Source organism: Oncorhynchus gorbuscha, linkage group LG09 (genome assembly GCF_021184085.1).
Source record: "Oncorhynchus gorbuscha isolate QuinsamMale2020 ecotype Even-year linkage group LG09, OgorEven_v1.0, whole genome shotgun sequence".
Lineage (NCBI taxonomy): Eukaryota > Metazoa > Chordata > Actinopteri > Salmoniformes > Salmonidae > Oncorhynchus > Oncorhynchus gorbuscha.
In genome coordinates this window covers 79631602-79659306 of record NC_060181.1, presented here as the reverse complement: position 1 = coordinate 79659306, position 27705 = coordinate 79631602, and the positions used below count along the sequence as shown (strand labels likewise).

At 46.8% G+C, this 27705-nt stretch overlaps 1 protein-coding gene across 1 annotated transcript in view; it reads right to left on the bottom strand.

Annotated features, from left to right (window-relative positions):
• Positions 1-4391: 4391 nt before the first annotated feature.
• Positions 4392-27705, bottom strand: part of LOC124042984 (probable G-protein coupled receptor 156) — a 57553-nt gene continuing 34239 nt past the window's right edge. Inside the window, exons 3-9 of the mRNA XM_046361149.1 lie at positions 13025-13152; positions 12763-12898; positions 12432-12542; positions 10593-10814; positions 10222-10458; positions 7035-7193; positions 4392-6700 (exon numbers count right to left, since the gene is read on the bottom strand). Coding sequence (XP_046217105.1) covers positions 5210-6700; positions 7035-7193; positions 10222-10458; positions 10593-10814; positions 12432-12542; positions 12763-12898; positions 13025-13152 — 2484 coding nt within the window. The 3' untranslated portion in view covers positions 4392-5209. The remainder of the gene's footprint in view (positions 6701-7034; positions 7194-10221; positions 10459-10592; positions 10815-12431; positions 12543-12762; positions 12899-13024; positions 13153-27705) is intronic.

Below are 27705 nucleotides of genomic sequence, written 5' to 3'. Positions count from 1 at the left end.
TAAATTATTGATATATATATATATATATATATAGTGAATAAGAGAGGACCAAGTACAGAGCCTTGGGGCACACCATTCAAGACAAGACAATTTAACAGACATAAGCCCATAAAATTGAGTGCACTGAGTTCTATCAGACAGTTAGCAAACCATGCAACTGCATGCTCCGAAAGACCTACACTCGACAATCTCTGCCTTAGTGTAGCATGATCAACTGTTTCAAAAGCCTTAGAGATATCAATAAAAAGTGAGACACCGTGCTGTTTTTTTGTCAAGGGCTTCAGTGATATAATTTAAAACCTTCATGGCTGCTGTAACTGTGCTATGCCTCTTCCTGAAGCCCGATAGGTGCATTGATAAAATAGAGTTAGTAAATAAAAACTATTTTAGTTGTTCACTTACAAGGGTTTCAAGTATTTTCACCAGGGGTGACAGCTTTGAGATTGGCCTATAATTATTTAATTATTTAAATATCCCCCTTTTAAAAGTGGTAGGACAAATGCTGATTTCCAGATCTTTGGAATTTCATTACATTCCAGGTTTAGATTAAACAGAGATGTAAGTGGTTCAGCTATGAACTTGGGGGTACGGTTGTCACAACTACACTCGGTTTAGGCGGTAAGATGCGTTCCGGTAACTGGCTAGCACCCAGCATTGGACTGCACACATTAAAAATAAAAACTTTATCATGGAGGATACCCTATCGACCAGTCATAGGTACTGGTGACAAAGTGCCTTGGGGGTCCTTCTGTAGCTCAGTTGGTAGAGCATGGCGCTTGTAACGCCAGGGTAGTGGGTTCGATCCCCGGGACCACCCATACGTAGAATGTATGCACACATTACTGTAAGTCGCTTTGGATAAAAGCGTCTGCTAAATGGCATATATATTATAAACCTAGCTGGGAATGGGACAGCTATGAAAAACAGACTGCTCATTTGGGGGCTCAAATGAACCACAGAGACTGAGTGTGGGATAGTAGCGTGGTCGTGTCCAACCATGCCTGTTTCCTCGACTCCGTTACCAACAACTAATCACCTACAAAGCATATAACCTGTATCACTAGAAATCTCATTGGGACTAGTGAGCTACAGGCAGGAATCAGTAATGAATCCCAGTAATGAGCCATCTTTGGGGGAGGGGTGCCCTTTTGTGGACAGTGACCCAACTTGTCACTCTCACCCTGGGGAGATTGATATACCCCTTGAACACTGTGGAAAGCGGGGTCGCAGAGGGAGCAGGATTAAACATAGATAAGCTTCCAACATATGTTGTACTTACGTGAGACTTTATAGCCTGCATGAAGCCCGGCCCCTTTACGGTAACAGGGGGCTCTGGCAATGGCTGACGTAATACCAAGTTTGCCAAACATGGGGGCACTGTTGTCACAGTAATGCTTTTGGGGAGGGGCGCACTGGTCACTCAGACCCGTTTAAAGTCCCCTTGCTCTGGGGGGCTCCTTCTTCATTGGAGATGCACGCAAAACCTGTAACCTTCTCCCTCCAAATCCAGGAACTGACAATACGAATGGGGTTGCCATAACGCTGAGGGAACGCTAGTAAGTTTTATTCGCCGGAAGTTAATAATGCTAGCCAACATTAGCCAGGAAGCTTTTTTTGCATAAGCTAGGCTAGCAGCCTCTTTGACCGCAGGACAGTCCATTTAGAATAACCAAGAGACTTAACACTACGTATACTAAACAAGAGAGCGACCCCAGCAACTCTACAGTGGGGAGGCAGGAATAGCTAGTAATAGCTAGCTCGCCTCAGTGAGTTAGCCAACCTGGCTAGCACACTATGCAGCGCTCGTTTAGCTAGTCCGGTCTTGAAAATCCACATAGGACCGGATCACCGAAGTGGGACTGGGCCCTTTATCAACAAGTCTGGGAAGAGAGACAAGCAGTGCTTGACTGAGGCATTCACATGCACCAGGTAGGCTGTTCTCCCGTAACAGGTAACAGAGCACACAGGAGCCAGGTTGGGCGCAGGCAGCCACCGCATACCCCATGCCCAGACAAACAAGATATTTGACCACCCAATCCATCTCTGCTTCCTGCATCCCGGTCCCAACCGAGGTACCGGCATCCAAGAAAGGAAAATCGCCATCGCAATTCCAAGATTCCTCAAACATGCTACACGTCTTTCCAGGGAGTTTGTACGCAGTACATGGTTTGAGCGAGGGCTGCCTTAACGTGCTCCGAGACAAACTAAATACAGATGGTAGGTATCTTTCAGAGAAATTTTATAACCGTATGACTGAGGGGATGATCTTGAACCCGAACCCGGTTTAGCCATTGTCGTCTCAGTCGTTTTCTTAGTCATCTTACTCATTGCACCAGCAAATTGAAGAATAACAAATTATTTGTGAGTAGACAACTTATGAGAAGAAATATAACCTTCAGCACACAACGTCCAGGGCGTAAGCACGCTCTACCACTATGGGGCAGTTTAGTTTGCGCAACGTAAAACAGTCTTGTACCGAAGTTGACTGATTAAAAGGGAAGTGCTTCTCAATGTCTTGACCTTCTTTTGTCTATCTCAGTTTGGTGCCATGAGGGAATTATGAAACATGAAGTATGTTATTTATGTATTCTTAATGGTCTAATTAACTAAATCAGTTACCATTAATCCAACAGGGAACAGTTTTATGGCGTCATTTTCCGTGTTTAGTAGTAGACTTTGAGTTTAGAGAATTTATCAAAGTCTACAAGGCACAGCAGACACAGTAGCATCATATCAGCTTTAAATACTGTGCAGATTCTGTATCCTTAACGCCAGCAAAATAACCAATTTACATAAACTCATTCATTCTGAACATGAATGAAGTTGCATCCTCTTATGAGAAGCATTGGCAGCCGGTTGTGGGAAAGAGAAGCAAACCTCAGGCATACTGGGTGAAGCGGACAGGCCAATAGGCTATAATAGATAATCAATCAGCTCACAGAGAATTACAATTGATTGTTATTGGAGGCAGAGCTTCCAATTCAAATGCAATACATTGAGTACATTGTGCACTTGCACGCATGCACACAAACAGGCAAATCAATAAAAATACCAACATACAGTACTTCATTGAGGGATTTTGATGTTTGAAAAGGTAAACAAAAGCGTAAATGTCATTACAACTCGGTCAAAATGGTTACATTGGGCCTACATATTATTTACCATATGTATTGACAGGAGGCTTCTGAGGGGAGAATGACTCATAATAATGTCTGGAATGGAGTTAATGGAATGCTATCAAACACATGGAAACCATATGTTTAATGTGTTGAATACCATTCCATGAATTCTGTTCCAGCCATTACTATGGTCCCCTACTCCCCAATGAATGTGACACAGGCCATCTGTGTACATCTGTGTACAATGAGCTCCAAAGGTGTTGGGGCCGTGACATTTTTTGTTGTTGTTTTGGCTCTGTACTCCAGCACTTTGGATTTGAAATGATACAATGAGTGTATTTTCATCCATATTGGGTGAACCGTTGGGAAATTACAGCACTTTTTGTACATAGTCCCCCCCATTTTAGGACACCAAATGTACTGGGACAAATTCACTTATGTGTATTAAAGTAATGAAAAGTTTAGTGTTGGTCCCACATTCCTAGCATGCAATGATTACATCAAGGTTGTGATTTTGGTTGTGTTTCAGATTATTTTGTTCCCAATATAAATAAATGGTAAATAATATATTGTGTCATGTTGGAGTCACTTTTATTGTAAATAAGAATAGAATAGGTTTCTAAACACTTCCACATTAATGTGGATACTACCATGATTACAGACAGTCCTGAATATGTCGTGAAGAATGATGAATGAGAACGTTACAGTTGCATGAATATCATACCCCACAAAAAATGCTACCCTACCATGTCATTGTAATGGTGAGAGGTTAGAATGTCTTGGGGGTATGATATGTGTGTGTCTGTAACTTTCTCACTCATCATTATTCATGATTTATTCAGGACTATCCACAATCATGGTAGCATCCACATTAATGTAGAAGTGTTTAGAAGCATTCTACTCATATTTACAAGTGACTCCAAAATGACACAATACATTATTTACCATTCATTTCTATTGGGCACAAAATAATCTGAAACACAAGAAAAACAAAAAGCTAAAGTTTGTAGAGTCACAAGCTTGCTGTAGTCATTGGACTACTTTAATACATACAGTACCAGTCAACAGTTTGGACACACCTACTAATTCAAGGGTATTTCTTTATTTTTACTATTTTCTACATTGTAGAATAATAGTGAAGACATCAAAACTATGAAATAACACATATGGAATCATGTAGTAACCAAAAAGAGTGTTAAACAAATCAAAATATATTTTATATTTGAGATTCTTCAAAGCAGCCACCCTCTGCCTTGATGACAGGGTTGCAAACCCTTGGCATTCTCTCAACCAGCTTCACCTGGAATGTCTCTATACCTTTGGTCCCCTAAAATATGGGGACTATGTACAAAAATTGCTGTCATTTCTAAATGGTTTACTCGATATGGATGAAAATCCCCTGAAATTAAAATGGACATTATGCACTTTAACATCCTAGTCATTATATAATTTCAATTTAAAAGTGCTGGAGTACATATCCAAAAGAACTAAACATGTGTCTCTGTCCCAATACTTTTGGAGTTCACTGTATGTGGTAACAGATAAATAAAAGTTGTTTTTGTAACATGTAACAATCTATATGATCAACTGTAAATACTGTATCATATTTAGCTACAAATATACATTTTCTATAACATAACCTAGAGACATTGGCAGTTAGAGCAATTCATGAAAGAAAAAGTCAATCAATTAAAAGCAGATCCCAGACATCATACAGCAATCTCAATCCATTGAACAACACACCCCAACTTGGTCCCATTTCTAAAACACTTGCAACCAAATGAAAGAGTTTCTAAGGTGATTGTTGTGAGGTGATGTGTTACAAGGATACTCCTCATGTAGATAAGGAAGAACATTACCATGAATGCAAAGTCAGATGTTTTGCCTTCTAAATAGCCATGTTGGATGGGTAGGCCTACAAGGACAGCATTTACATCAGTTCACACTCAATTTACTACTTCTCAATAGTGTTACAACAGTGCGTAAACTCAATTGTTCTGCCGTGAACTGGCCATTGAAAGTAAATGAAAACACAATTTGACTTGAATGATTCTTCCGCAGCACCCATTCAAATGAGGCTCCAGACAGGCTCATACGAAGGTGGGATTGAGGTCTTCCTTGAAGTTGACCACAGGGTGTGTGGAGCGGCAGAGGCCAGCGACGCCACCGTACTCACTGTCCGAGGAGTATGAGGAGGAGCTGTCGCTGGAGGGGTGGGAGCCGTGTGGCAGGCAGGCATTGCAGTAGGGTCGGTGGTAGTAGCAGTAGTCAGCCGAGCTGCTGGAGTCTGAGTCCCAGTAACCATAAGAGTCCCTGCCACGGTCTCGGTCTAGCCCTCCCTCACCGCCCCCCTCCCCGTTTGAAGGGCCTGAGTGGGTGTGTCCTGAGAAGGGGGTGATGGAGCATTTTCGAGGGGGTGGTAGCCGGTGCTCCCACCTCGAGCCATGCCTCCCACACCTATTTGTTACTCTATGCCCTGCCTCTTCCCATTCCTCTGAATCACTGTCTTCAGGGCAGAGGGGACTGGTCTCTGTGCCAACAGGCTCGAGCTGGGGTTGTGTTTTTGAGGTGTGCTTATCTAGTTGTAAGGATCCAGCATCCCTCCTCCTTCCCCAGCGAGGAGTCTCTGACCCTGGGTAGTAACAGGGCGGAGGCCCCCCTCTGGGTTGATGGAATGGAGGTCTGCGTTTCCTCATCACGTAGGGGGAGATACTGGGGTAGTGGAAGAAGAGGGGGGGATGATGGGTGCGAGGGGCATTGAGGGAGAGAGGAGAGCGGACTGAGGGGTCGGTCGAGGAGGGCAGAGTGGGTCTCCTGATCCCCCTGCTGTGATTGGGTGAGCGGAGGGCCGTTTCCATGACAGGGACCACACTCAGTTCCTGGAGGATCTCCTGCAGATGCTCACTGCTCACAAACCCTGCCGGCCTGACGCTTGTAACCCTTGGCAACACGGGATGGCCATGGCAACCTGAGGGTTCTGACTTTCCCACCGGAAAGAGATGGGAAGAAGTAGTGACATAGTTTGACTGACAGGAGGGTGTGGTTTGTGTCCCTGCCCTCTTCCCTGGTGTCCTGACTCCTGTCCTGGAGAAGACAGAGAGCTTAGGGGACACTGGGAGGTTAGACCTCACCCCTCCACACTGCTGCTGGGACCCAGTCCCCTCAACCTTACACCACCCTGTCTCAGTCTCCATCCCTGCACCCTGGATGTCTTGACCAAATTCTACACTCCACTGTTTAACATTCACACCATCCCCGGGGGGAGGATAGAGGGCAGGTGGAGGAGTAGAGGGAGAATCAGAAGAAGGTGTATAGACAGCAGAAGTAGTGGCAGGAGCAGACAGAAGAGGTGCAGAAAAGGGAGGAGAAGAGAGGGGAGGTTCTGCTATGTCCCTGTGTGTCAGGGGAGTTGGAAGGCAGTCCGACTGCACAACTATGGCCTGGGTGAATGAGGAGTGGAGGTTGGTGGTGGAAGAGTCAATTTCCTGGTCCTCGTGGGGGTGGCTACTGGACATGAGCCACAGTAGCTTGTCTTTGGCATTGTTCACCTGCTCCTGCAGACTGTCAATCACAGCATTTTTCTGCAAAATGACAACAACAAGCTTTAAAATCCCCTTCAATACAAAAAACATTATCAACAACAATCTGGGACCTAAAGAGTTGGGTGAAAGGTTAAAGATGCGTGTAGGGTTAAAGGTTATATGGGAAGTTAGTTATGAATAGAAGAGTACTCAGAATACAAAGCAAATGAGTTTAGGTAGGTATGTATTCTAGTGTTGAGGAGTCACAGAGATTATGTTGAATACAGGACCATGTAGGGACCATTTAATTCAGTAAGGGGGAGATTCACCACCTTCTATAACCATTAGAGGGCAAGTGAGGGATAAAATACTACATCGCCTACACACTGACTACCTCATTGAGGAGCCTCTTCATAGAGTTGTTCTCCCCCAGGAGGTAGTAGATCTCATCCTGGCTGTAGACAGACTGGACACTCTTACTGGGGCTGCTGAAGTACTTCGCCATTTGACTAGGGTTGTTGTGCTCCTCCTCAAACCGACGCCACTGGGTCAACTGGAAAGAGGGGAGAAAAAGGGAGGGAAGAAAGGGAGGCCAAGGTAGAGAAAGAGGGGGATTATGATGGATAGTCGGATAACTGTCAGACAAGTGTGCCACACCCTTGGAATCTCCAGGGGTGTGGCACTTCCTTTCTGTCCAGGATGCATTCCTGTATCATTGCATCAGCTGACCACCAGCTACTTATGGGGAGTCATTAATGTGTTGGGGCAGGCTGCACCATGTTGACTCATGGAGATCCAATGTGTGTTTGTATGAGTCACACTCCAGTGTTACACACACACACACACACACAATGGCAAGGTATGGGAAACACTCACGTAGCCACTCAAATCTCAAATTGGGCCTGGGAGTTTCTGTCTGTCTGTCTGTGATGTGTAGGGGCACGTCAATCTCGTCATACTCGTATTTGTAATATTAACTGTTTTTATCACACTTGATACTCGTAATTTGATTTACTCATGATTGTAAAACCCAGAGTGCATTGTTATGTTCCTTCATTACTCTGATATCACTCAGAGTGCATTGTTATGTTCCTTCATTACTCTGCTATCACTCAGAGTGCATTGTTATGTTCCTTCATTACTGTCCTATCACTCAGAGTACATTGTTATGTTCCTTCATTACTCTGCTATCACTCAGAGTGCATTGTTATGTTCCTTCATTACTCTGCTATCACTCAGAGTGCATTGTTATGTTCCTTCATTACTCTGCTATCACTCAGAGTGCATTGTTATCTTTCTTCATTACTCTGCTATCACTCAGAGTGCATTGGTATGTTCCTTCATTACTCTGATATCACTCAGAGTACATTGTTATGTTCCTTCATTACTCTGATATCACTCAGAGTGCATTGTTATGTTCCTTCATTACTCTGATATCACTCAGAGTACATTGTTATGTTCCTTCATTACTGTCCTATCACTCAGAGTGCATTGTTATGTTCCTTCATTACTCTGATATCACTCAGAGTACATTGTTATGTTCCTTCATTACTGTCCTATCACTCAGAGTGCATTGTTATGTTCCTTCATTACTGTCCTATCACTCAGAGTGCATTGTTATGTTCCTTCATTACTCTGCTATCACTCAGAGTGCATTGTTATGTTTCTTCATTACTGTCCTAACACTCAGAGTGAATTGTTATGTTCCTTCATTACTCTGATATCACTCAGAGTGCATTGTTATGTTCCTTCATTACTCTGATATCACTCAGAGTGCATTGTTATGTTCCGTCATTACTGTCCTATAACTCAGAGTACATTGTTATGTTCCTTCATTACTCTGCTATCACTCAGAGTGCATTGTTATGTTCCTTCATTACTGTCCTATCACTCAGAGTGCATTGTTATGTTCCTTCATTACTGTCCTATAACTCAGAGTACATTGTTATGTTCCTTCATTACTGTCCTATCACTCAGAGTGCATTGTTATGTTCCTTCATTACTGTCCTATCACTCAGAGTGCATTGTTATGTTCCTTCATTACTGTCCTATAACTCAGAGTACATTGTTATGTTCCTTCATTACTGTCCTATCACTCAGAGTGCATTGTTATGTTCCTTCATTACTCTGCTATCACTCAGAGTGCATTGTTATGTTCCTTCATTACTCTGCTATCACTCAGAGTGCATTGTTATGTTCCTTCATTACTGTCCTATCACTCAGAGTGCATTGTTATGTTCCTTCATTACTGTCCTATCACTCAGAGTGCATTGTTATGTTCCTTCATTACTGTCCTATCACTCAGAGTGCATTGTTATGTTCCTTCATTACTCTGCTATCACTCAGAGTACATTGTTATGTTCCTTCATTACTGTCCTATCACTCAGAGTGCATTGTTATGTTCCTTCATTACTGTCCTAACACTCAGAGTGAATTGTTAAGTTCCTTCATTACTCTGCTATCACTCAGAGTACATTGTTATGTTCCTTCATTACTGTCCTATCACTCAGAGTACATTGTTATGTTCCTTCATTACTGTCCTATCACTCAGAGTGCATTGTTATGTTCCTTCATTACTGTCCTAACACTCAGAGTGAATTGTTAAGTTCCTTCATTACTCTGCTATCACTCAGAGTACATTGTTATGTTCCTTCATTACTGTCCTATCACTCAGAGTGCATTGTTATGTTCCTTCATTACTGTCCTATCACTCAGAGTGCATTGTTATGTTCCTTCATTACTGTCCTAACACTCAGAGTGCATTGTTATGTTCCTTCATTACTGTCCTAACACTCAGAATACATTGTTATGTTCCTTCATTACTGTCCTATCACTCAGAGTGCATTGTTATGTTCCTTCATTACTGTCCTATAACTCAGAGTGCATTGTTATGTTCCTTCATTACTGTCCTAACACTCAGAGTGAATTGTTAAGTTCCTTCATTACTCTGCTATCACTCAGAGTACATTGTTATGTTCCTTCACTCATTCACACACATTGTTATACGACCCCGACAGATGAAAATGCACGATTTTCTTACTTAGTCCTATTGAATTAACAACAAAATAGGCAAAAAAAACATGCCTAATACATGGCTGGCTACTACTGCCTGCATTTATTCTAAGATAGGCTAATTCACTTGCCCCATTTACTGTTTAACTTTACAGAGGAGCAAAACTTCTCCCCTGACACTTATGCCACAACATTTGTACAATCAAAATAAACAATCTACACTTGTCATTTTATTTTCTAATAATGCGTCACTCTGTAAACATGTCTGGTCCAGAATAAATAATAATAGCAAGAAAGCATGGGCTTGTTATACGGCTTGTTCTAATCCAATTGTTGTCGCAGGCTCAACCGGTACTTTACAGACAGAAAAAATAGACAATAGTTGTTTAGAGCACACAGAGCTTCACACTATTTTAGTGAAAGAGAAATGCGTGCTGGCAGCTGAAAATAACTTTTTTTCCGATCACGGATCATTAGATATTCGGAATATTCTCCATATCCATTACATTACTTGTTTTGTCAGAGTACTCGGCATACCCCTAGTGATGTGCGCTAACAGTCTCTCTCACCTGAGGTACAAACAGCATACAGTTGGTGGCGAGGGTACAGATGAAGATGGCCCCAGCCACCATACTATAGACCACGTTGGGCCAGGCCTGCAGGAACCGTGACACCGGGACCCCTACTGCCGTGGACAGGGTGACCAGGCTGACCGCGGTCATGATGGTGGGGGACTGGTTGACCGGAGGGAGGCTGACGTTGCTGGTGAGACCAGCCAGGTAGGTCCCATACAGGAGCAGGCCACCCTGGAGAGACCGCAACACAACCACATAACGTTCATGACATGTTTACCATGACAAACCAACACAAACTCAGGGGAAACAGCAACTATTTGCTCTCTTATGTGTATCTGAGTATTTCTCCCAGTTATATGCTTTACCTTCATCACGGCGAGGAGGATATGCCACAGGTCTGAGTAGAGAGAGGAGCAGGAGTCCAGCTGAGACAGAGAGTAGTACATGTCCCTCTCCACCACCTTGACTACAGCCCCAATGGACCGAGCACATTTGACCGGGTCGGTTAGACTCCAGGCGGTCAGAACCAGCAGGTCCAGCAGAATCAACAGAGATACCAAGCCCATCAACTGGATGTCCCTGATGATCTGAAACACAGAGTTCAGTAATACACCATGCAACACATACACTCTGTGACACACAGATCATTTAACTTCTTATGGCTGCAGGGGCAGTATTGTTAGCTATCTTGGATGAAAGGTGCCCAGAGGTGCCCAGAGTCAACATGCCTGCTCCTCAGTCCCGGTTGCTAATATATGCATATTATTAGTAGTATTGGATAGAACACATTCTGAAGTTTCTAAAACTGTTTGAGTGATGTCTGTGAGTATAACAGAACTCATATTGCAGGCAAAAACCTGAGAAGAAATCCAAACAGGAAGTGGGATATCTGAGGTTGGTCGATTTTCAACCCAGCTCCTATTGAATACACAGTGGGGTATGGATGAAGTTGCACTTCCTAGGGCTTCCACTAGATGGCAACCGTCTTTAGAAACTTGAATGAGGCTTCTACTGCGTTGTGGAGCCAGGTGGGAGCTCTTTGAGTCAGTGGTCTGGCAGAGAGCCAGGTCCTGGTCACACGCATTTCACATGATAGCAACCTGCCTTCCATGGCTTTTCTATAGACATAAGAATTCTCCGGTTGGAACTTTATTGAAGATTTATGATAACATCCTAAAGATTGATTCTATACTTAGTTTGACAAGTTTCTTTGACCTGTAATATAACTTTTTGAAGTTTTCATTCGACATTCGGATGGACCTGCACGAGCGTTTGGATTTGTGTACTAAACCCGCTAACAAAAGTAGCTACTTGGACATAAATAATGGACAAATCAAGCATTTATTGTGGAACTAGGAACTGGGAGTGCATTTTGATGAAGATCGTCAAAAGTAAGGGAAAATATCTAATGTGATTTCTGATTTCTGTTGACTCCAACATGGCGGATAATTGTATTTATTTTCTGAGTGCCTTCTCAGATTATTGCATGGTTTGCTTTTTCCATCAAGTAAAAAAAAAAATCTGACACAGCGGTTGCATTAAGGAGAGGTATGTCTATATTTCCATGTCAAAAAATTGTATTTATCGACATTTATAATGAGTATTTCTGTAAAATGATGTGGCTCTTTGCAATATCACCGGATATTTTTGGAACTAGTGAACGTAACGCGCCAATCTATACTGAGATTTTTTATATATAAATATGAACTTTATCAAACAAAACATACATGTATTGTTTAACATGAAGTCCTATGAGTGTCATCTGATGAAGATCATCAAAGGTTAGTGATTCATTTTATCTCTATTTGTGCTTTTTGTGACTCTCTTTGGCTAGAAAAATGGCTGTTTTTCTGTGAATTGGTGGTCACCTAACATAATCGATTGTGGTGCTTATACTGTAAGGCCTATTTGAAATCGGACACTGTGGCTGGATTAACAACAAGATTACCTTTAAAACGGTATAAGACAAATGTATGTTTGAGGAATTTTAATTATGAGATTTCTGTTGTTTTGAATTTGGCGCCCTGCACTTTCACTGGCTGTTGTCATATCGATCCCGTTAACGGTATTTCAGCCCTAAGAATTACAAGCATTTTACCCTCCACCCTCCCCCTCTACACGTACACAAAGGAGGAGTGACGAGTTATAACACCACAACACACACTTCGACCAGAGAGACAGAGTGAGAGGAGCAGACGGCTTACCACTCTCTTGTCAGGAACACGTTGGGTGAATACTCTGTAGAGCCGCCATGTTTTCCCCAGGATGGGCACAAATACCAGAGTGCTGCCAATACACAATGTCCAGATCCTGGCCTAGGATACAACGCAGTAACACCCCATAATATCACCCAATATGGCATCATCAGAACAACGTGTATGTCTGTGTGATACTTCAGCTCCACTATAAGCGTTGTGTTGCTTTGCCATCAGTGTTGCGTCAATGTGACGTTCTACCCGCTACACAGAATGTGTCGTTTTGAAAGTGGAGAGGGGCGGAGGGGAAGAGTGTAGCAGGGTAGTGGGTGTGTCTTACCTGGAGTATTGCTCTGGCTCCTCCCCCTTGTAGGTGGGTGCATTCCTCAAAAGCAAATAGGAAGCCACTGCTGTAGGTGAGGATACTTCCACACAGAGTCAGCACATTAAGGTTAGGACTGGACATCTTCACTATCCTGAGACAGAGAGAAATACACACACATATCAACAAAATAAAAGTAAAACTGTTCACGCCTGTCTATCGATTTGAGCAAGTGCATATGCTTTTAAACGTGGGTTTGTGTATGTGTGTGTGCATGTACCTGTTGTTCTTGAAGCGCAGGGTGAAGAGCAGGAAGCAGAAAGCCAGCAAAATGCCACAGGAGAGCATGGTCCAGACAACTGCACAGAGCACTGGGGAGAGAGACCGCCTCTGCAGCTCCCCTTCCATCTACAGTAGATATCAATCACATTTCAATTAGGAGTTTGTCGCAAATAAGAAACATGAGTAATTACCAACACTTTTGGTATGTGTGTGTGTTTGTGTATGTATTTAATGTGTTAAAAGTATTATATGTGTTTTGGCTGCTATTATTAGCTTTCTGGAATGATTGGAGTTTTCCCCAAAACCTTCAACCTGTATAGTGTTTATTCTCATCACCTAAAACATTTATTGCATAGAACTTTGCAAGCCGAATGCACAGAAAACAGACTACTTTCAATATATATTTTTTAAATCAACTACACATTACATAAGGTCGAGAAAATATATCATACTGCAAAAGCTTCTATAACAAATAAAACTGACACAACACTCAGGCCTTTTCTCATTTGGACAAAAGTCCATCCTCCACCCTCCCTCCTCTCTCCTCCGTGACCTGGAAACAAAGTGGTTGGCAAGGTTGGGTAGGTTACTTTCTAAATGTAATCCGTTACAGTTACCTGTCCAAAATTGTAATCAGTTACATCACTTTTGGATTACCCAAACTTCAATCTTACCCATTCAGTTACTTTTAGATTACTTTCCCCTTAAGAGGCATTAGAAGAAGAATAAAATGTATGTTACCAATTGAACAACATTATTGCAGGATAAATCAATGTTAAAGTTTACATAGCTGGACATATATGGATGTTACATTTTACTTAATGGGTTGGTTATGTTGGCTTCTTCTAACCCATCACTTTCTACTACATATAATACTACAATTAAATGTTATCTTTTAAATTATATTTATTAATGTCCAAAAATGGATGTATCAACTACAGATTGCCCCTTTAAGTCTATCAAAAGTGTGAGCTTTGAGCATGTGTCCATTAGGCCTATGGATTTTTAAAAAATGTATCAGCATGAATAAGATGAGCCACTTTTATTCCATAGGCTTGGAATAAAATAATTTGCCTGATGATGAGCGATTTCATGCAAGCTCATTTTTGTCCACTTTCCCTCTCCTCGCCGCCTCTCCTTCATTACCTTTGACATTTTTCAAAAAGAGACAGAAGAGAGAGAGGACAGAGGAGAGAGAATACAAAGGAGAGAGAGGACAGAGGAGAGAGGACAGAGGAGAGAGAGGACAGAGGAGAGAGAGGACAGAGGAGAGAGAGGACAGAGGAGAGAGAGGACAGAGGAGAGAGAGTACAGAGGAGAGAGAGTACAGAGGAGAGAGAGGACAGAGGAGAGAGAGGACAGAGGAGAGAGAGGACAGAGGAGAGAGAGGACAGAGGAGAGAGAGGACAGAGGAGAGAGAGGACAGAGGAGAGAGGACAGAGGAGAGAGAGGACAGAGGAGAGAGAATACAGAGGACAGAGGAGAGAGGACAGAGGAGAGAGAGGACAGAGGAGAGAGTACAGAGGAGAGAGAGTACAGAGGAGAGAGAGTACAGAGGGAGAGAGAGGACAGAGGAGAGAGAGGACAGAGGAGAGAGAGGACAGAGGAAAGAGAGGACAGAGGAGAGAGAGGACAGAGGAGAGAGAGGACAGAGGAGAGAGAGTACAGAGGAGAGAGAGGACAGAGGAGAGCGAGTACAGAGGAGAGAGAGTACAGAGGAAAGAGAGTACAGAGGAGAGAGAGGACAGAGGAGAGAGAGGACAGAGGAGAGAGAGGACAGAGGAAAGAGAGGACAGAGGAGAGAGAGGACAGAGGAGAGAGAGGACAGAGGAGAGAGAGTACAGAGGAGAGAGAGGACAGAGGAGAGAGAGTACAGAGGAGAGAGAGTACAGAGGAGAGAGAGGACAGAGGAGAGAGGACAAAGGAGAGAGAGTACAGAGGAGAGAGAGGACAGAGGAGAGAGAGGACAGAGGAGAGAGAGGACAGAGGAGAGAGAGGACAGAGGAAAGAGAGGACAGAGGAGAGAGAGGACAGAGGAGAGAGAGGACAGAGGAGAGAGAGTACAGAGGAGAGAGAGGACAGAGGAGAGAGAGGACAGAGGAGAGAGAGGACAGAGGAGAGAGAGGACAGAGGAAAGAGAGGACAGAGGAGAGAGAGGACAGAGGAGAGAGAGGACAGAGGAGAGAGAGGACAGAGGAGAGAGAGGACAGAGGAGAGAGAGGACAGAGGAGAGAGAGGACAGAGGAGAGAGAGTACAGAGGAGAGAGAGGACAGAGGAGAGAGAGTACAGAGGAGAGAGAGTACAGAGGAGAGAGAGGACAGAGGAGAGAGGACAAAGGAGAGAGAGTACAGAGGAGAGAGAGGACAGAGGAGAGAGAGTACAGAGAATGCAGGAGTTGCGCAAATGCAAATGAGAAAAGGCCTCAGTGTCCTCTTCTAAGTAGAGGTGGAAGTTTAAGGTGAGGAGATGAGGTCACTGACGGGAGAGATCACCAATGGCGCTGACCCCACCGTTACTCTTTCAGGGGTTGAAGTATGGACAGAGTCTCTCTGCGAATATGTAACTGTGAATGAGTAGATATGAGACCTGGACTCCACATCATGCCCCCCTTCCCAGTCTACATACACGCCCACCCTCTGGTGCTTCTCGACCAGTGACAGGGGGACAGAGGGGTCTGCAGAGCCCAGTACTTAGTCCTGTTCCTCAGGCCGACTGTCCAGTAGCCACGCACAGGGTTTAGGCTATTCCCTCCTTTCTTGTTGACAGACTCTCTCCCTACTCCTATGTCCCACTCGGTCTTCCCCTTCACCTGCACCTCGTAGTAGAACCTCCCTGAGGAAAAGCCCTCCTTCCTCAGGACACTGATACCAGGGTAAAACCTCTCAGGGTTGTCAGGGAGGTTCAGTGCTGTTTTGCCGCGGGCCACTTGTTTATCGTTGTCAGAGAGGATGACTTTGGGGGAGCTGTATCAGGGTCAAGAGTCACATCCACGGCACACTGCTTAATTCTTGTAAGTTCTGTGTCACACAATCTTTTCACTTCATCTTCAGTGACTTCTCAAACTGGGACCGAGCTCTACTCACAGCTCTCCTTACTGTTCTTACGTACACAACACTTTGACCACTGATCTCAGACCAGTTCTTGGTGAGAGGAGGGGTGCACAGGGATGGGAAGCTATGGATGAGGTGAAGGTGGTCCTCAGTGTGTGAGAGCTGATCCAGCTCAGTGTCTCTCCTTCAGCCTGCCTCTGCTCCTTTCTGCTCCTCCCCAATCACCTCAATGAGCTCAGCCTGGCTTCTCTGAATTGAGCGCACCAGAGCAGTAAAGACCTCCAAGCTCTCCCTAATATCTCTCTCTGAATTTATTCTGCCTGATTGTACTGTGTCTTTGATGTCCTTCACTTTCTGCAGTCGACCTTGAATCATCTGCTGCATGACATCTTCCATGTTCGCTAGATGAAGCCTCCTTTTTTTCTCCAATGGGACAGTGTTGTGTTTCTTGTGTCTTTTCTCAGTGCATACCTGTCACATGTATGCCTGGTTACTTCTACAGAACAGCTCAATAAGCTTCTGCTACCTCTTACACACTCTGTCCTCCATGTTTATCACAGGCTTGATCAGGTTGTGTTTCTTGAAGGTGGTCAGTACGTGGTGAGGTTCCAAGTGAATCTCACAGTAAGAGGCCCGACACTCCAGGCAGGACTTCAAGGCCTTGCATTTCCTCCCAGTGCAGACGTCACAGGGTACATCTCCACATTGGGCAGCTTGGGATTGGTCTTGGTCCAGCGGTTGGTCCTGGGTAAAAAGTAACAGTCGCACTCGTTTCAACTGACCCGATTGGCCATTTCAGATATGGAAGTATTGAGATCAGGTCTTCTGCTGAATTTCTGCTTACACATGGTACACTGACACGGGCTGGTGGTATGCCAGGACCCATGTATGCAGTCCTTGTTGTGTCCACATGGGGTTGGGCTAGTGAACACGTATAGACAGATGGAGCACAGGAACTGTTCCTGAGACAGCAGGCTGCTGGTGGAAGCCATGTCTGGGTCTGGGACGACATCCAACAGAAAACCAAATGGGACTTTATGAAATCTCTTGGCTCTTGACACCAGGATTTTTTACTGTCATTTTTTCTCTAGTGTACGGTTGTAGACAACCACACTACGCAGTTATGCCCAACTAGCTTTCGCAGTACATGTAAACAGTGCTACTTACATATCATTATGGTTTTAGATTTTATTCAGAAATATGGTGTTTAGGAACAAATATTTATTAAGAGATAAAAACAAGAAAGGGCACTGTGAGGACATTCCCACTTGTTCAATGTGTCAATCAGCATAACACAGTGAAGTGTAATGTAATACAAAAACTCAATTGAACTGTATTTATCCCCTTCACGATATTTAGAACTGGGCTTTGACAGGTGGTGAAGCTTGATTAAACCGCAACATAACTAAGGCCCTGTGTTCTGAGCAATCACGTGACATAGCAAGATTTTATCCTGTATTTAAAAGAGATCCATAAATGAGAATTACAACAAATATTTAAGCAATTCTCTGAGGATGGTGCTTGACCATCTGATATAAAAAGAAATGGGGACAGTTTGATGAAAGATCTTTGAACATAGGTTAAAATCCAGGCATGTCACATGATTGTGCAAGACACAAGGCCCTAAACATAACATACAACAGACGCAATGCAGCACAAATGAAATAACCTGTAAAAAAGCCCAGGCCTTTGCACGTGACTTTCCCCACAGACTCATTCGGGTGATTTCTCCCCTTCTCAGCTGTCTATCACAACCTCCTGGTTTCCACTAATCAGAGTGGCCAAATGCACATTTGGACTGTGACCCCTCCCACTCCAGGTCAGAGTGGCCATCGCTGTCGGCAGATGACGACGCAAGTTCCCAAGGACCGGCATTTATATGCCCTCCAAAGAAAGATCGGTGGACCAGGATTCCGAGGTTAGATTAAGGAGGAAGAGGGGGCTGTTTGCTCGATAGTGCTTGGGACATTTTTTTGTTTGTTTGTACCTTTACCCCTTTTTTCTCCCCAATTTCCTGATATCCAATTAGTAGTTACAGTCTTGTCCCATCGCTGCAACTCCCCTACGGACTCATAAGAGGCGAAGGTCGAGAGCCCTGCGTCCCCCGAAACACGACCCTGCCAAGCCGCACTGCTTCTAGACACGCCAATGTGTCAGAGGAAACACCGTCCAGCTGGCGACCAGAGTCAGCTTGCATGAGCCCGCCCTGCCACAAGGAGTCACTAGAGCGTGATGGGACAAGGAAATTGAGAAGAGAATGTTGTTCTTCGGGTTCATAACCCAATTTAATTGTGATTACTCAGTCTGCTATGTCAGGATTTGTAAGATACTGATAGAAATGAAAACAGACAGAGGCCCAGTCTCCCACAGTTAAATGTTTATTCACGGGAACGTTCTGAAGTCAAGAATACAAATCAATTCATTTTATAGTGACTTCTCACGCCCACACATTCACACAAACATACACACACACGCACACACATACACACAAACATACGCACACACTGTCTGTCTCACTACCCAGCCGACAGAGATAGTGACCTTTTCCTTGAGACGTACTCCCCGTTCTCTCCCAAATCTCTAGTCAGGTCGGCACCAAGCTCAGACAGTCTATGTTTATAATACCATAAAGACATATTGTTTTACCCAAATTCTGACTAGGACTACACATGAATTGATTATGTTTTTATACATTCTAATCAATTCCATACAATTATATGTTTCAGGGCGGACTATTCTAATCATTCAATTAACAGACAATTCTCACCTATCAGAAATCCTGGCCGGCCAAACCCTCCCCTAACCCGGACGATGCTGAGCCAATTGTGCTTAGCCTCATGGGTCTCCTGGTCACGGCCGGCTGTAACACAGCCTGGGATCAAACCCAGAGCTGTAGTGACGCCTCAAGCATTGTGATGCACTGCCTTAAACATCTGCACCACTCGGGAGGTCCCACTCGTTATTACATCTGGTTGGCAAGCATGTGAATGGTTTGTGTCTGGACTGTATTGTCGATGAAAAGATGCAGCATGTGCTGTTATATTGTTGTATGTATGTTAAAGAGAGGGAAAGATTGAAGTGTAGTGTCATTGAGGTTGGGGGGGTGGAAGGGATTTGGGGGATGGTTTATTAGAAGTTAGTAGGGCTCTTTTTTATTGTCTCAGAAGTACTGAGTGAGGTAGGATTGAGACATGTTGTAAACCGGGATTGCCCACACACTCCAGCACAATAGGGGGCAGCATGCACCTTTAACGATGGTTTGCGGACCACCATTATGTCATAGACATAGAAGAAGACGCAAGTTTGGCTGCCGACCAAGTTTTCATTGTGTTTACTAGGAAGATTTGCGTGCATCCATTAAAACCACAAGTCCATTCCTTCATATGTATCACAAAGACCACTTCTATGTGTTTGTGTGTGCTGGTGAACAAGAGCCAATAAAACTCTAGATATGGACATATCTGCCTGTAGCGAGTCAGAATCTTAACAAACAGAAATATTTACTAGCGGGTGAGGGCATTCACAACTGACTGCTCAGACAAGCTCCAGCTAGCTGTTTTCACAAACTTCTACTCACCTCTGTGTGTGTATTCAGAAGGTGCAGCCGTGTCAAAGTCATTATATTTTGTACTCAATCTTGTAGAGCGATCTGTGAGGGAATTTTGCTATGCCTAAGCATGAAGTTCTATAGTCTCACTTTAGAGTGCAATTTACCATGGCTTGTCCCTGTCTCTTACTGCTAGGCTGCACTGCAGCTTCTCTCAAAGGTAAAGTACATGGATGAATTAACCCATGTAACTTTATGGTTGCCATTTATCCAATACCTTCACACTTTCTGTTCATATTATGTAGGAGTTCATAATGCTGTTTTTGTTGTAGCCACAGAAGATTTACTGAGGATTTGACCAAATAACAAAGATGTCGAAAAGCAGTGTGCCCATTGCAGATCATTTTATTCATGCAAAGATGATTAAATGGAATATTTTCACACAGCATTTTTCAGATACAGATGCATATATTGGGGCAGGATTAGTAAGGAGCTACATGTTCACTTTGTCATCATACAATCGTAATAGACTCTATCAAATGTGATTCCAGATTTCTGAGCAAGATACAATCTATATATCTACACTGAACAAACATATTAAACGCAACATGTGAATTGTTGGTCCCATATTTCATTGGCTGAAAGAAAAGATCCCAGAAATGTTCCATACGCATCATTTTTTTTATTTCTCTCAGATTTTGTGCACTAAATTTTACCTCCCTGTTCGTGAGCATTTCTACATGGCCAAGACGATCCATCCACCTGACAGGGGTGGCATATTAAGTTAATTAAACAGTATGATCATTACACAGGTTCACCTTGTGCTGGGGACAATAAAAGGCCACTCTACATTTACATTTACATTTAAGTCATTTAGCAGACGCTCTGCAGTTTTGTCACACAACACAATGCCACAGATGTCTCATGTTTTGAGGGAGCATGCAATTGGCATGCTAACTGCAAGAATGTCCACCTGAGCTGTTGCCAGAGAATTGAATGTTAATTTCTCTATCATAAGCTTCCTCCCAATGTTGTTTTAGAGGATTTGGCAGTATGTACAACCGGGGTTGGATGGATACATGTTTGCTGGGTGTGGTTGGGGAAATGGGATGAGATGAGAGGTTGGGGGTGTGAAATAATGAATTGAGAAAATGAATTGATTTGAATTTAAATATTATACCTGTAACCCCTCAACAACAACAAAATATATACCTCTCTAGTGATTGATTTATATTCAATGTATGGAAGTCCTGTTCTTTAGGATGTCAACGACACATGAGTGAAATCTCAATCAGATTGTCTCCCAGAGAGATGATCAATGGTGCTGACCTTTTATCAATGCCACAAAACCCAAGGTTGAAGTATGGGTAAAGTTTGTCAGTGAAGGAACAACCAGTAAACAAGTTGAAACGAGAACTGGTGTGAGCATCGTACAAGGAGACCTCACCCTCTTCATAGTCCACATAGACCCTATCGTCTGGGGCTTCTTACTCAGGGAGAGGGGGGTAGAGTCTGTGGTGCCGGCCTGGTAGACATTCCCTTTTCCCAGCTGGACAGTCCAGAGTCCATTCTCAGGCTTTTCTGCAATAACCTTTCTGTTGATGGACACTCTGGCCACTCCTTCACCCCAGAGAGTATTTCCCTTCACCTGCACCTCGTAGTAGAATCTCCCCGAGGAGAAGCCCTCCTTTCCCAGGACGCTGGAAATGTAGAAAAACATTTCTTGGTTGCCAGGTAGGTTTTGTCTTCTACCCGCATGTCTTGCTTGTTTCGTATCTTCAGAGAGGAGAAGATGTGGGTGGGCAGTATCAAGGTGCAGAGTTACATCTACTGACCACTGCTATATCATCTTCAGCTCAGCATCACATAACCTCTTCACTTCCTTGTTCAGTGTCTCTTCAAAATGAGAGCCAGCTCTCCTCACAGCGTTCTTCACCGTCCCAATATACTCAACACTCAGCCCTTGGTGGTTAGTATTGCTCAGGGATGGGAAGCTCTGGGGGGGGGTGAAAGTAGTCCCTGGTGTGTGAGAGATGCTCTATCTTAGAGCGTCACTGCTTTAGCTCAGTGATTTCCATCTCCAGCTCTTGAGATGAGCCCTTCAGCCTATCTCTGCTGCTTTCTGCTTCTCCTCAACCTCCCCAATAAGCTCAGCTTGCTTCTCCTCAACCGCCCCAATAAGCTCAGCCTGCCTCTCCGCTGCTTTCTGCTTCTCCTCAACCTCCCCAATAAGCTCAGCCTGCCTCTCCCCTGCTTTCTGCTTCTCCTCAACCGCCCCAATAAGCTCAGCCTGCCTCTCCGCTGCTTTCTGCTTCTTCTCAGCCGCCCCAATAAGCTCAGCCTGCCTCTCCTCTGCTTTCTGCTTCTCCTCAGCCGCCCCAATAAGCTCAGCCTGCCTCTCCACTGCTTTCTGCTTCTCCTCAGCCGCCCCAATAAGCTCAGCCTGCCTCTCCTCTGCTTTCTGCTTCTCCTCAACCGCCCCAATAAGCTCAGCCTGCCTCTCCGCTGCTTTCTGCTTCTCCTCAGCCGCCCCAATAAACTCAGCCTGCCTCTCCGCTGCTTTCTGCTTCTCCTCAGCCGCCCCAATAAGCTCAGCCTGCCTCTCCTCTGCTTTCTGCTTCTCTTCAACCGCCCCAATAAGCTCAGCCTGCCTCTCCTCTGCTTTCTGCTTCTCCTCAGCCGCCCCAATAAGCTCAGCCTGCCTCTCCTCTGCTTTCTGCTTCTCCTCAGCCGCCCCAATAAGCTCAGCCTGCCTCTCCTCTGCTTTCTGCTTCTCCTCAGCCGCCCCAATAAGCTCAGCCTGCCTCTCCTCTGCTTTCTGCTTCTCTTCAACTGCCCCAATAAGCTCAGCCTGCCTCTCCTCTGCTTTCTGCTTCTCCTCAGCCGCCCCAATAAGCTCAGCCTGCCTCTCCGCTGCTTTCTGCTTCTCCTCAGCCGCCCCAATAAGCTCAGCCTGCCTCTCCTCTGCTTTCTGCTTCTCCTCAGCCGCCCCAATAAGCTCAGCCTGCCTCTCCTCTGCTTTCTGCTTCTCCTCAGCCGCCCCAATAAGCTCAGCCTGCCTCTCCTCTGCTTTCTGCTTCTCCTCAACCGCCCCAATAAGCTCAGCCTGCCTCTCCGCTGCTTTCTGCTTCTCCTCAGCCGCCCCCATAAGCTCAGCCTGCCTCTCCTCTGCTTTCTGCTTCTCTTCAACCGCCCCAATAAGCTCAGCCTGCCTCTCCTCTGCTTTCTGCTTCTCCTCAGCCGCCCCAATAAGCTCAGCCTGCCTCTCCACTGCTTTCTGCTTCTCCTCAGCCGCCCCAATAAGCTCAGCCTGCCTCTCCGCTGCTTTCTGCTTCTCCTCAGCTGCCCCAATAAGCTCAGCCTGCCTCTCCTCTGCTTTCTGCATCTCTTTAACCGCCCCAATAAGCTCAGCCTGCCTCTCCTCTGCTTTCTGCTTCTCCTCAGCCGCCCCAATAAGCTCAGCCTGCCTCTCCACTGCTTTCTGCTTCTCCTCAACCGCCCCAATAAGCTCAGCCTGCCTCTCCTCTGCTTTCTGCTTCTCCTCAGCCGCCCCAATAAGCTCAGCCTGCCGCTCCACTGCTTTCTGCTTCTCCTCAGCCGCCCCAATAAGCTCAGCCTGCCTCTCCTCTGCTTTCTGCTTCTCCTCAACCGCCCCAATAAGCTCAGCCTGCCTCTCCTCTGCTTTCTGCTTCTCCTCAACCGCCCCAATAAGCTCAGCCTGCCTCTCCGCTGCTTTCTGCTTCTCCTCAGCCGCCCCAATAAGCTCAGCCTGCCTCTCCGCTGCTTTCTGCTTCTCCTCAGCCGCCCCAATAAGCTCAGCCTGCCTCTCCACTGCTTTTTGCTTCTCTTCAACCGCCCCAATAAGCTCAGCCTGCCTCTCCTCTGCTTTCTGCTTCTCCTCAGCCGCCCCAATAAGCTCAGCCTGCCTCTCCTCTGCTTTCTGCTTCTCCTCAGCCGCCCCAATAAGCTCAGCCTGCCTCTCCTCTGCTTTCTGCTTCTCCTCAGCCGCCCCAATAAGCTCAGCCTGCCTCTCCTCTGCTTTCTGCTTCTCCTCAACCGCCCCAATAAGCTCAGCCTGCCTCTCCGCTGCTTTCTGCTTCTCCTCAACCGCCCCAATAAGCTCAGCCTGCCTCTCCGCTGCTTTCTGTTTCTCCTCAGCCGCCCCAATAAGCTCAGCCTGCCTCTCCGCTGCTTTCTGCTTCTCCTCAACCGCCCCAATAAGCTCAGCCTGCCTCTCCTCTGCTTTCTGCTTCTCCTCAACCGCCCCAATAAGCTCAGCCTGCCTCTCCTCTGCTTTCTGCTTCTCCTCAACCGCCCCAATAAGCTCAGCCTGCCTCTCCGCTGCTTTCTGCTTCTCCTCAACCGCCACAATAAGCTCAGCCTGCCTCTCCTCTGCTTTCTGCTTCTCCTCAACCGCCCCAATAAGCTCAGCCTGCCTCTCTGCTGCTTTCTGCTTCTCCTCAACCGCCCCAATAAGCTCAGCCTGCCTCTCTGCTGCTTTCTGCTTCTCCTCAGCCGCCCCAATACGCTCAGCCTGCCTCTCCTCTGCTTTCTGCTTCTCCTCAGCCACCCCAATAAGCTCAGCCTGCCTCTCCGCTGCTTTCTGCTTCTCCTCAACCTCCCCAATAAGCTCAGACTGCCTCTCCTCTGCTTTCTGCTTCTCCTCAACCTCCCCAATAAACTCAGCCTGCCTCTCCTCTGCTTTCTGCTTCTCCTCAGCCGCCCCAATAAGCTCAGCCTGCCTCTCCACTGCTTTCTGCTTCTCCTCAGCCGCCCCAATACGCTCAGCCTGCCTCTCCTCTGCTTCTCCTCAGCCGCCCCAATAAGCTCAGCCTGCCTCTCTGCTGCTTTCTGCTTCTCCTCAACCGCCCCAATAAGCTCAGCCTGCCTCTCCTCTGCTTTCTGCTTCTCCTCAGCCGCCCCAATAAGCTCAGCCTGCCTCTCCTCTGCTTTCTGCTTCTCCTCAACCGCCCCAATAAGCTCAGCCTGCCTCTCCGCTGCTTTCTGCTTCTCCTCAACCGCCCCAATAAGCTCAGCCTGCCTCTCCTCTGCTTTCTGCTTCTCCTCAGCCGCCCCAATAAGCTCAGCCTGCCTCTCCTCTGCTTTCTGCTTCTCCTCAACCGCCCCAATAAGCTCAGCCTGCCTCTCCGCTGCTTTCTGCTTCTCCTCAACCGCCCCAATAAGCTCAGCCTGCCTCTCCGCTGCTTTCTGCTTCTCCTCAGCCGCCCCAATAAGCTCAGCCTGCCTCTCCGCTGCTTTCTGCTTCTCCTCAACCGCCCCAATAAGCTCAGCCTGCCTCTCCTCTGCTTTCTGCTTCTCCTCAACCGCCCCAATAAGCTCAGCCTGCCTCTCCTCTGCTTTCTGCTTCTCCTCAACCGCCCCAATAAGCTCAGCCTGCCTCTCCGCTGCTTTCTGCTTCTCCTCAACCGCCACAATAAGCTCAGCCTGCCTCTCCTCTGCTTTCTGTTTCTCCTCAACCGCCCCAATAAGCTCAGCCTGCCTCTCCGCTGCTTTCTGCTTCTCCTCAACCGCCCCAATAAGCTCAGCCTGCCTCTCTGCTGCTTTCTGCTTCTCCTCAGCCGCCCCAATACGCTCAGCCTGCCTCTCCTCTGCTTTCTGCTTCTCCTCAGCCGCCCCAATAAGCTCAGCCTGCCTCTCCGCTGCTTTCTGCTTCTCCTCAACCTCCCCAATAAGCTCAGCCTGCCTCTCCTCTGCTTTCTGCTTCTCCTCAGCCGCCCCAATAAGCTCAGCCTGCCTCTCCACTGCTTTCTGCTTCTCCTCAGCCGCCCCAATACGCTCAGCCTGCCTCTCCTCTGCTTCTCCTCAGCCGCCCCAATAAGCTCAGCCTGCCTCTCCTCTGCTTTCTGCTTCTCTTCAACCGCCGCAATAAGCTCAGCCTGCCTCTCCTCTGCTTTCTGCTTCTCCTCAACCGCCCCAATAAGCTCAGCCTGCCTCTCCGCTGCTTTCTGCTTCTCCTCAACCGCCCCAATAAGCTCAGCCTGCCTCTCCTCTGCTTTCTGCTTCTCCTCAACCGCCCCAATAAGCTCATCCTGCCTCTCTGCTGCTTTCTGCTTCTCCTCAACCGCCCCAATAAGCTCAGCCTGCCTCTCTGCTGCTTTCTGCTTCTCTTCAACCGCCCCAATAAGCTCAGCCTGCCTCTCCACTGCTTTCTGCTTCTCCTCAGCCACCCCAATACGCTCAGCCTGCCTCTCCTCTGCTTTCTGCTTCTCCTCAGCTGCCCCAATAAGCTCAGCCTGCCTCTCCGCTGCTTTCTGCTTCTCCTCAGCCGCCCCAATAAGCTCAGCCTGCCTCTCCTCTGCTTTCTGCTTCTCCTCAACCTCCCCAATAAGCTCAGCCTGCCTCTCCACTGCTTTCTGCTTCTATTCAACCGCCCCAATAAGCTCAGTCTGCCTCTCCTCTGCTTTCTGCTTCTCCTCAACCGCCCCAATAAGCTCAGCCTGCCTCTCCTCTGCTTTCTGCTTCTCCTCAACCGCCCCAATAAGCTCATCCTGCCTCTCTGCTGCTTTCTGCTTCTCCTCAACCGCCCCAATAAGCTCAGCCTGCCTCTCCTCTGCTTTCTGCTTCTCCTCAGCTGCCCCAATAAGCTCAGCCTGCCTCTCCACTGCTTTCTGCTTCTCCTCAGCCGCCCCAATACGCTCAGCCTGCCTCTCCTCTGCTTCTCCTCAGCCGCCCCAATAAGCTCAGCCTGCCTCTCCTCTGCTTTCTGCTTCTCCTCAACCGCCCCAATAAGCTCATCCTGCCTCTCTGCTGCTTTTTGCTTCTCCTCAGCCGCCCCAATAAGCTCAGCCTGCCTCTCCTCTGCTTTCTGCTTCTCCTCAGCCGCCCCAATAAGCTCAGCCTGCCTCTCCTCTGCTTTCTGCTTCTCCTCAACCGCCCCAATAAGCTCAGCCTGCCTCTCCGCTGCTTTCTGCTTCTCCTCAACCGCCCCAATAAGCTCAGCCTGCCTCTCCTCTGCTTTCTGCTTCTCCTCAGCCGCCCCAATAAGCTCAGCCTGCCTCTCCTCTGCTTTCTGCTTCTCCTCAACCGCCCCAATAAGCTCAGCCTGCCTCTCCGCTGCTTTCTGCTTCTCCTCAACCGCCCCAATAAGCTCAGCCTGCCTCTCCGCTGCTTTCTGCTTCTCCTCAGCCGCCCCAATAAGCTCAGCCTGCCTCTCCGCTGCTTTCTGCTTCTCCTCAACCGCCCCAATAAGCTCAGCCTGCCTCTCCTCTGCTTTCTGCTTCTCCTCAACCGCCCCAATAAGCTCAGCCTGCCTCTCCTCTGCTTTCTGCTTCTCCTCAACCGCCCCAATAAGCTCAGCCTGCCTCTCCGCTGCTTTCTGCTTCTCCTCAACCGCCACAATAAGCTCAGCCTGCCTCTCCTCTGCTTTCTGTTTCTCCTCAACCGCCCCAATAAGCTCAGCCTGCCTCTCCGCTGCTTTCTGCTTCTCCTCAACCGCCCCAATAAGCTCAGCCTGCCTCTCTGCTGCTTTCTGCTTCTCCTCAGCCGCCCCAATACGCTCAGCCTGCCTCTCCTCTGCTTTCTGCTTCTCCTCAGCCGCCCCAATAAGCTCAGCCTGCCTCTCCGCTGCTTTCTGCTTCTCCTCAACCTCCCCAATAAGCTCAGCCTGCCTCTCCTCTGCTTTCTGCTTCTCCTCAGCCGCCCCAATAAGCTCAGCCTGCCTCTCCACTGCTTTCTGCTTCTCCTCAGCCGCCCCAATACGCTCAGCCTGCCTCTCCGCTGCTTTCTGCTTCTCCTCAACCGCCACAATAAGCTCAGCCTGCCTCTCCTCTGCTTTCTGCTTCTCCTCAACCGCCCCAATAAGCTCAGCCTGCCTCTCTGCTGCTTTCTGCTTCTCCTCAACCGCCCCAATAAGCTCAGCCTGCCTCTCCTCTGCTTTCTGCTTCTCCTCAGCCGCCCCAATAAGCTCAGCCTGCCTCTCCTCTGCTTTCTGCTTCTCCTCAACCGCCCCAATAAGCTCAGCCTGCCTCTCCGCTGCTTTCTGCTTCTCCTCAACCGCCCCAATAAGCTCAGCCTGCCTCTCCGCTGCTTTCTGCTTCTCCTCAGCCGCCCCAATAAGCTCA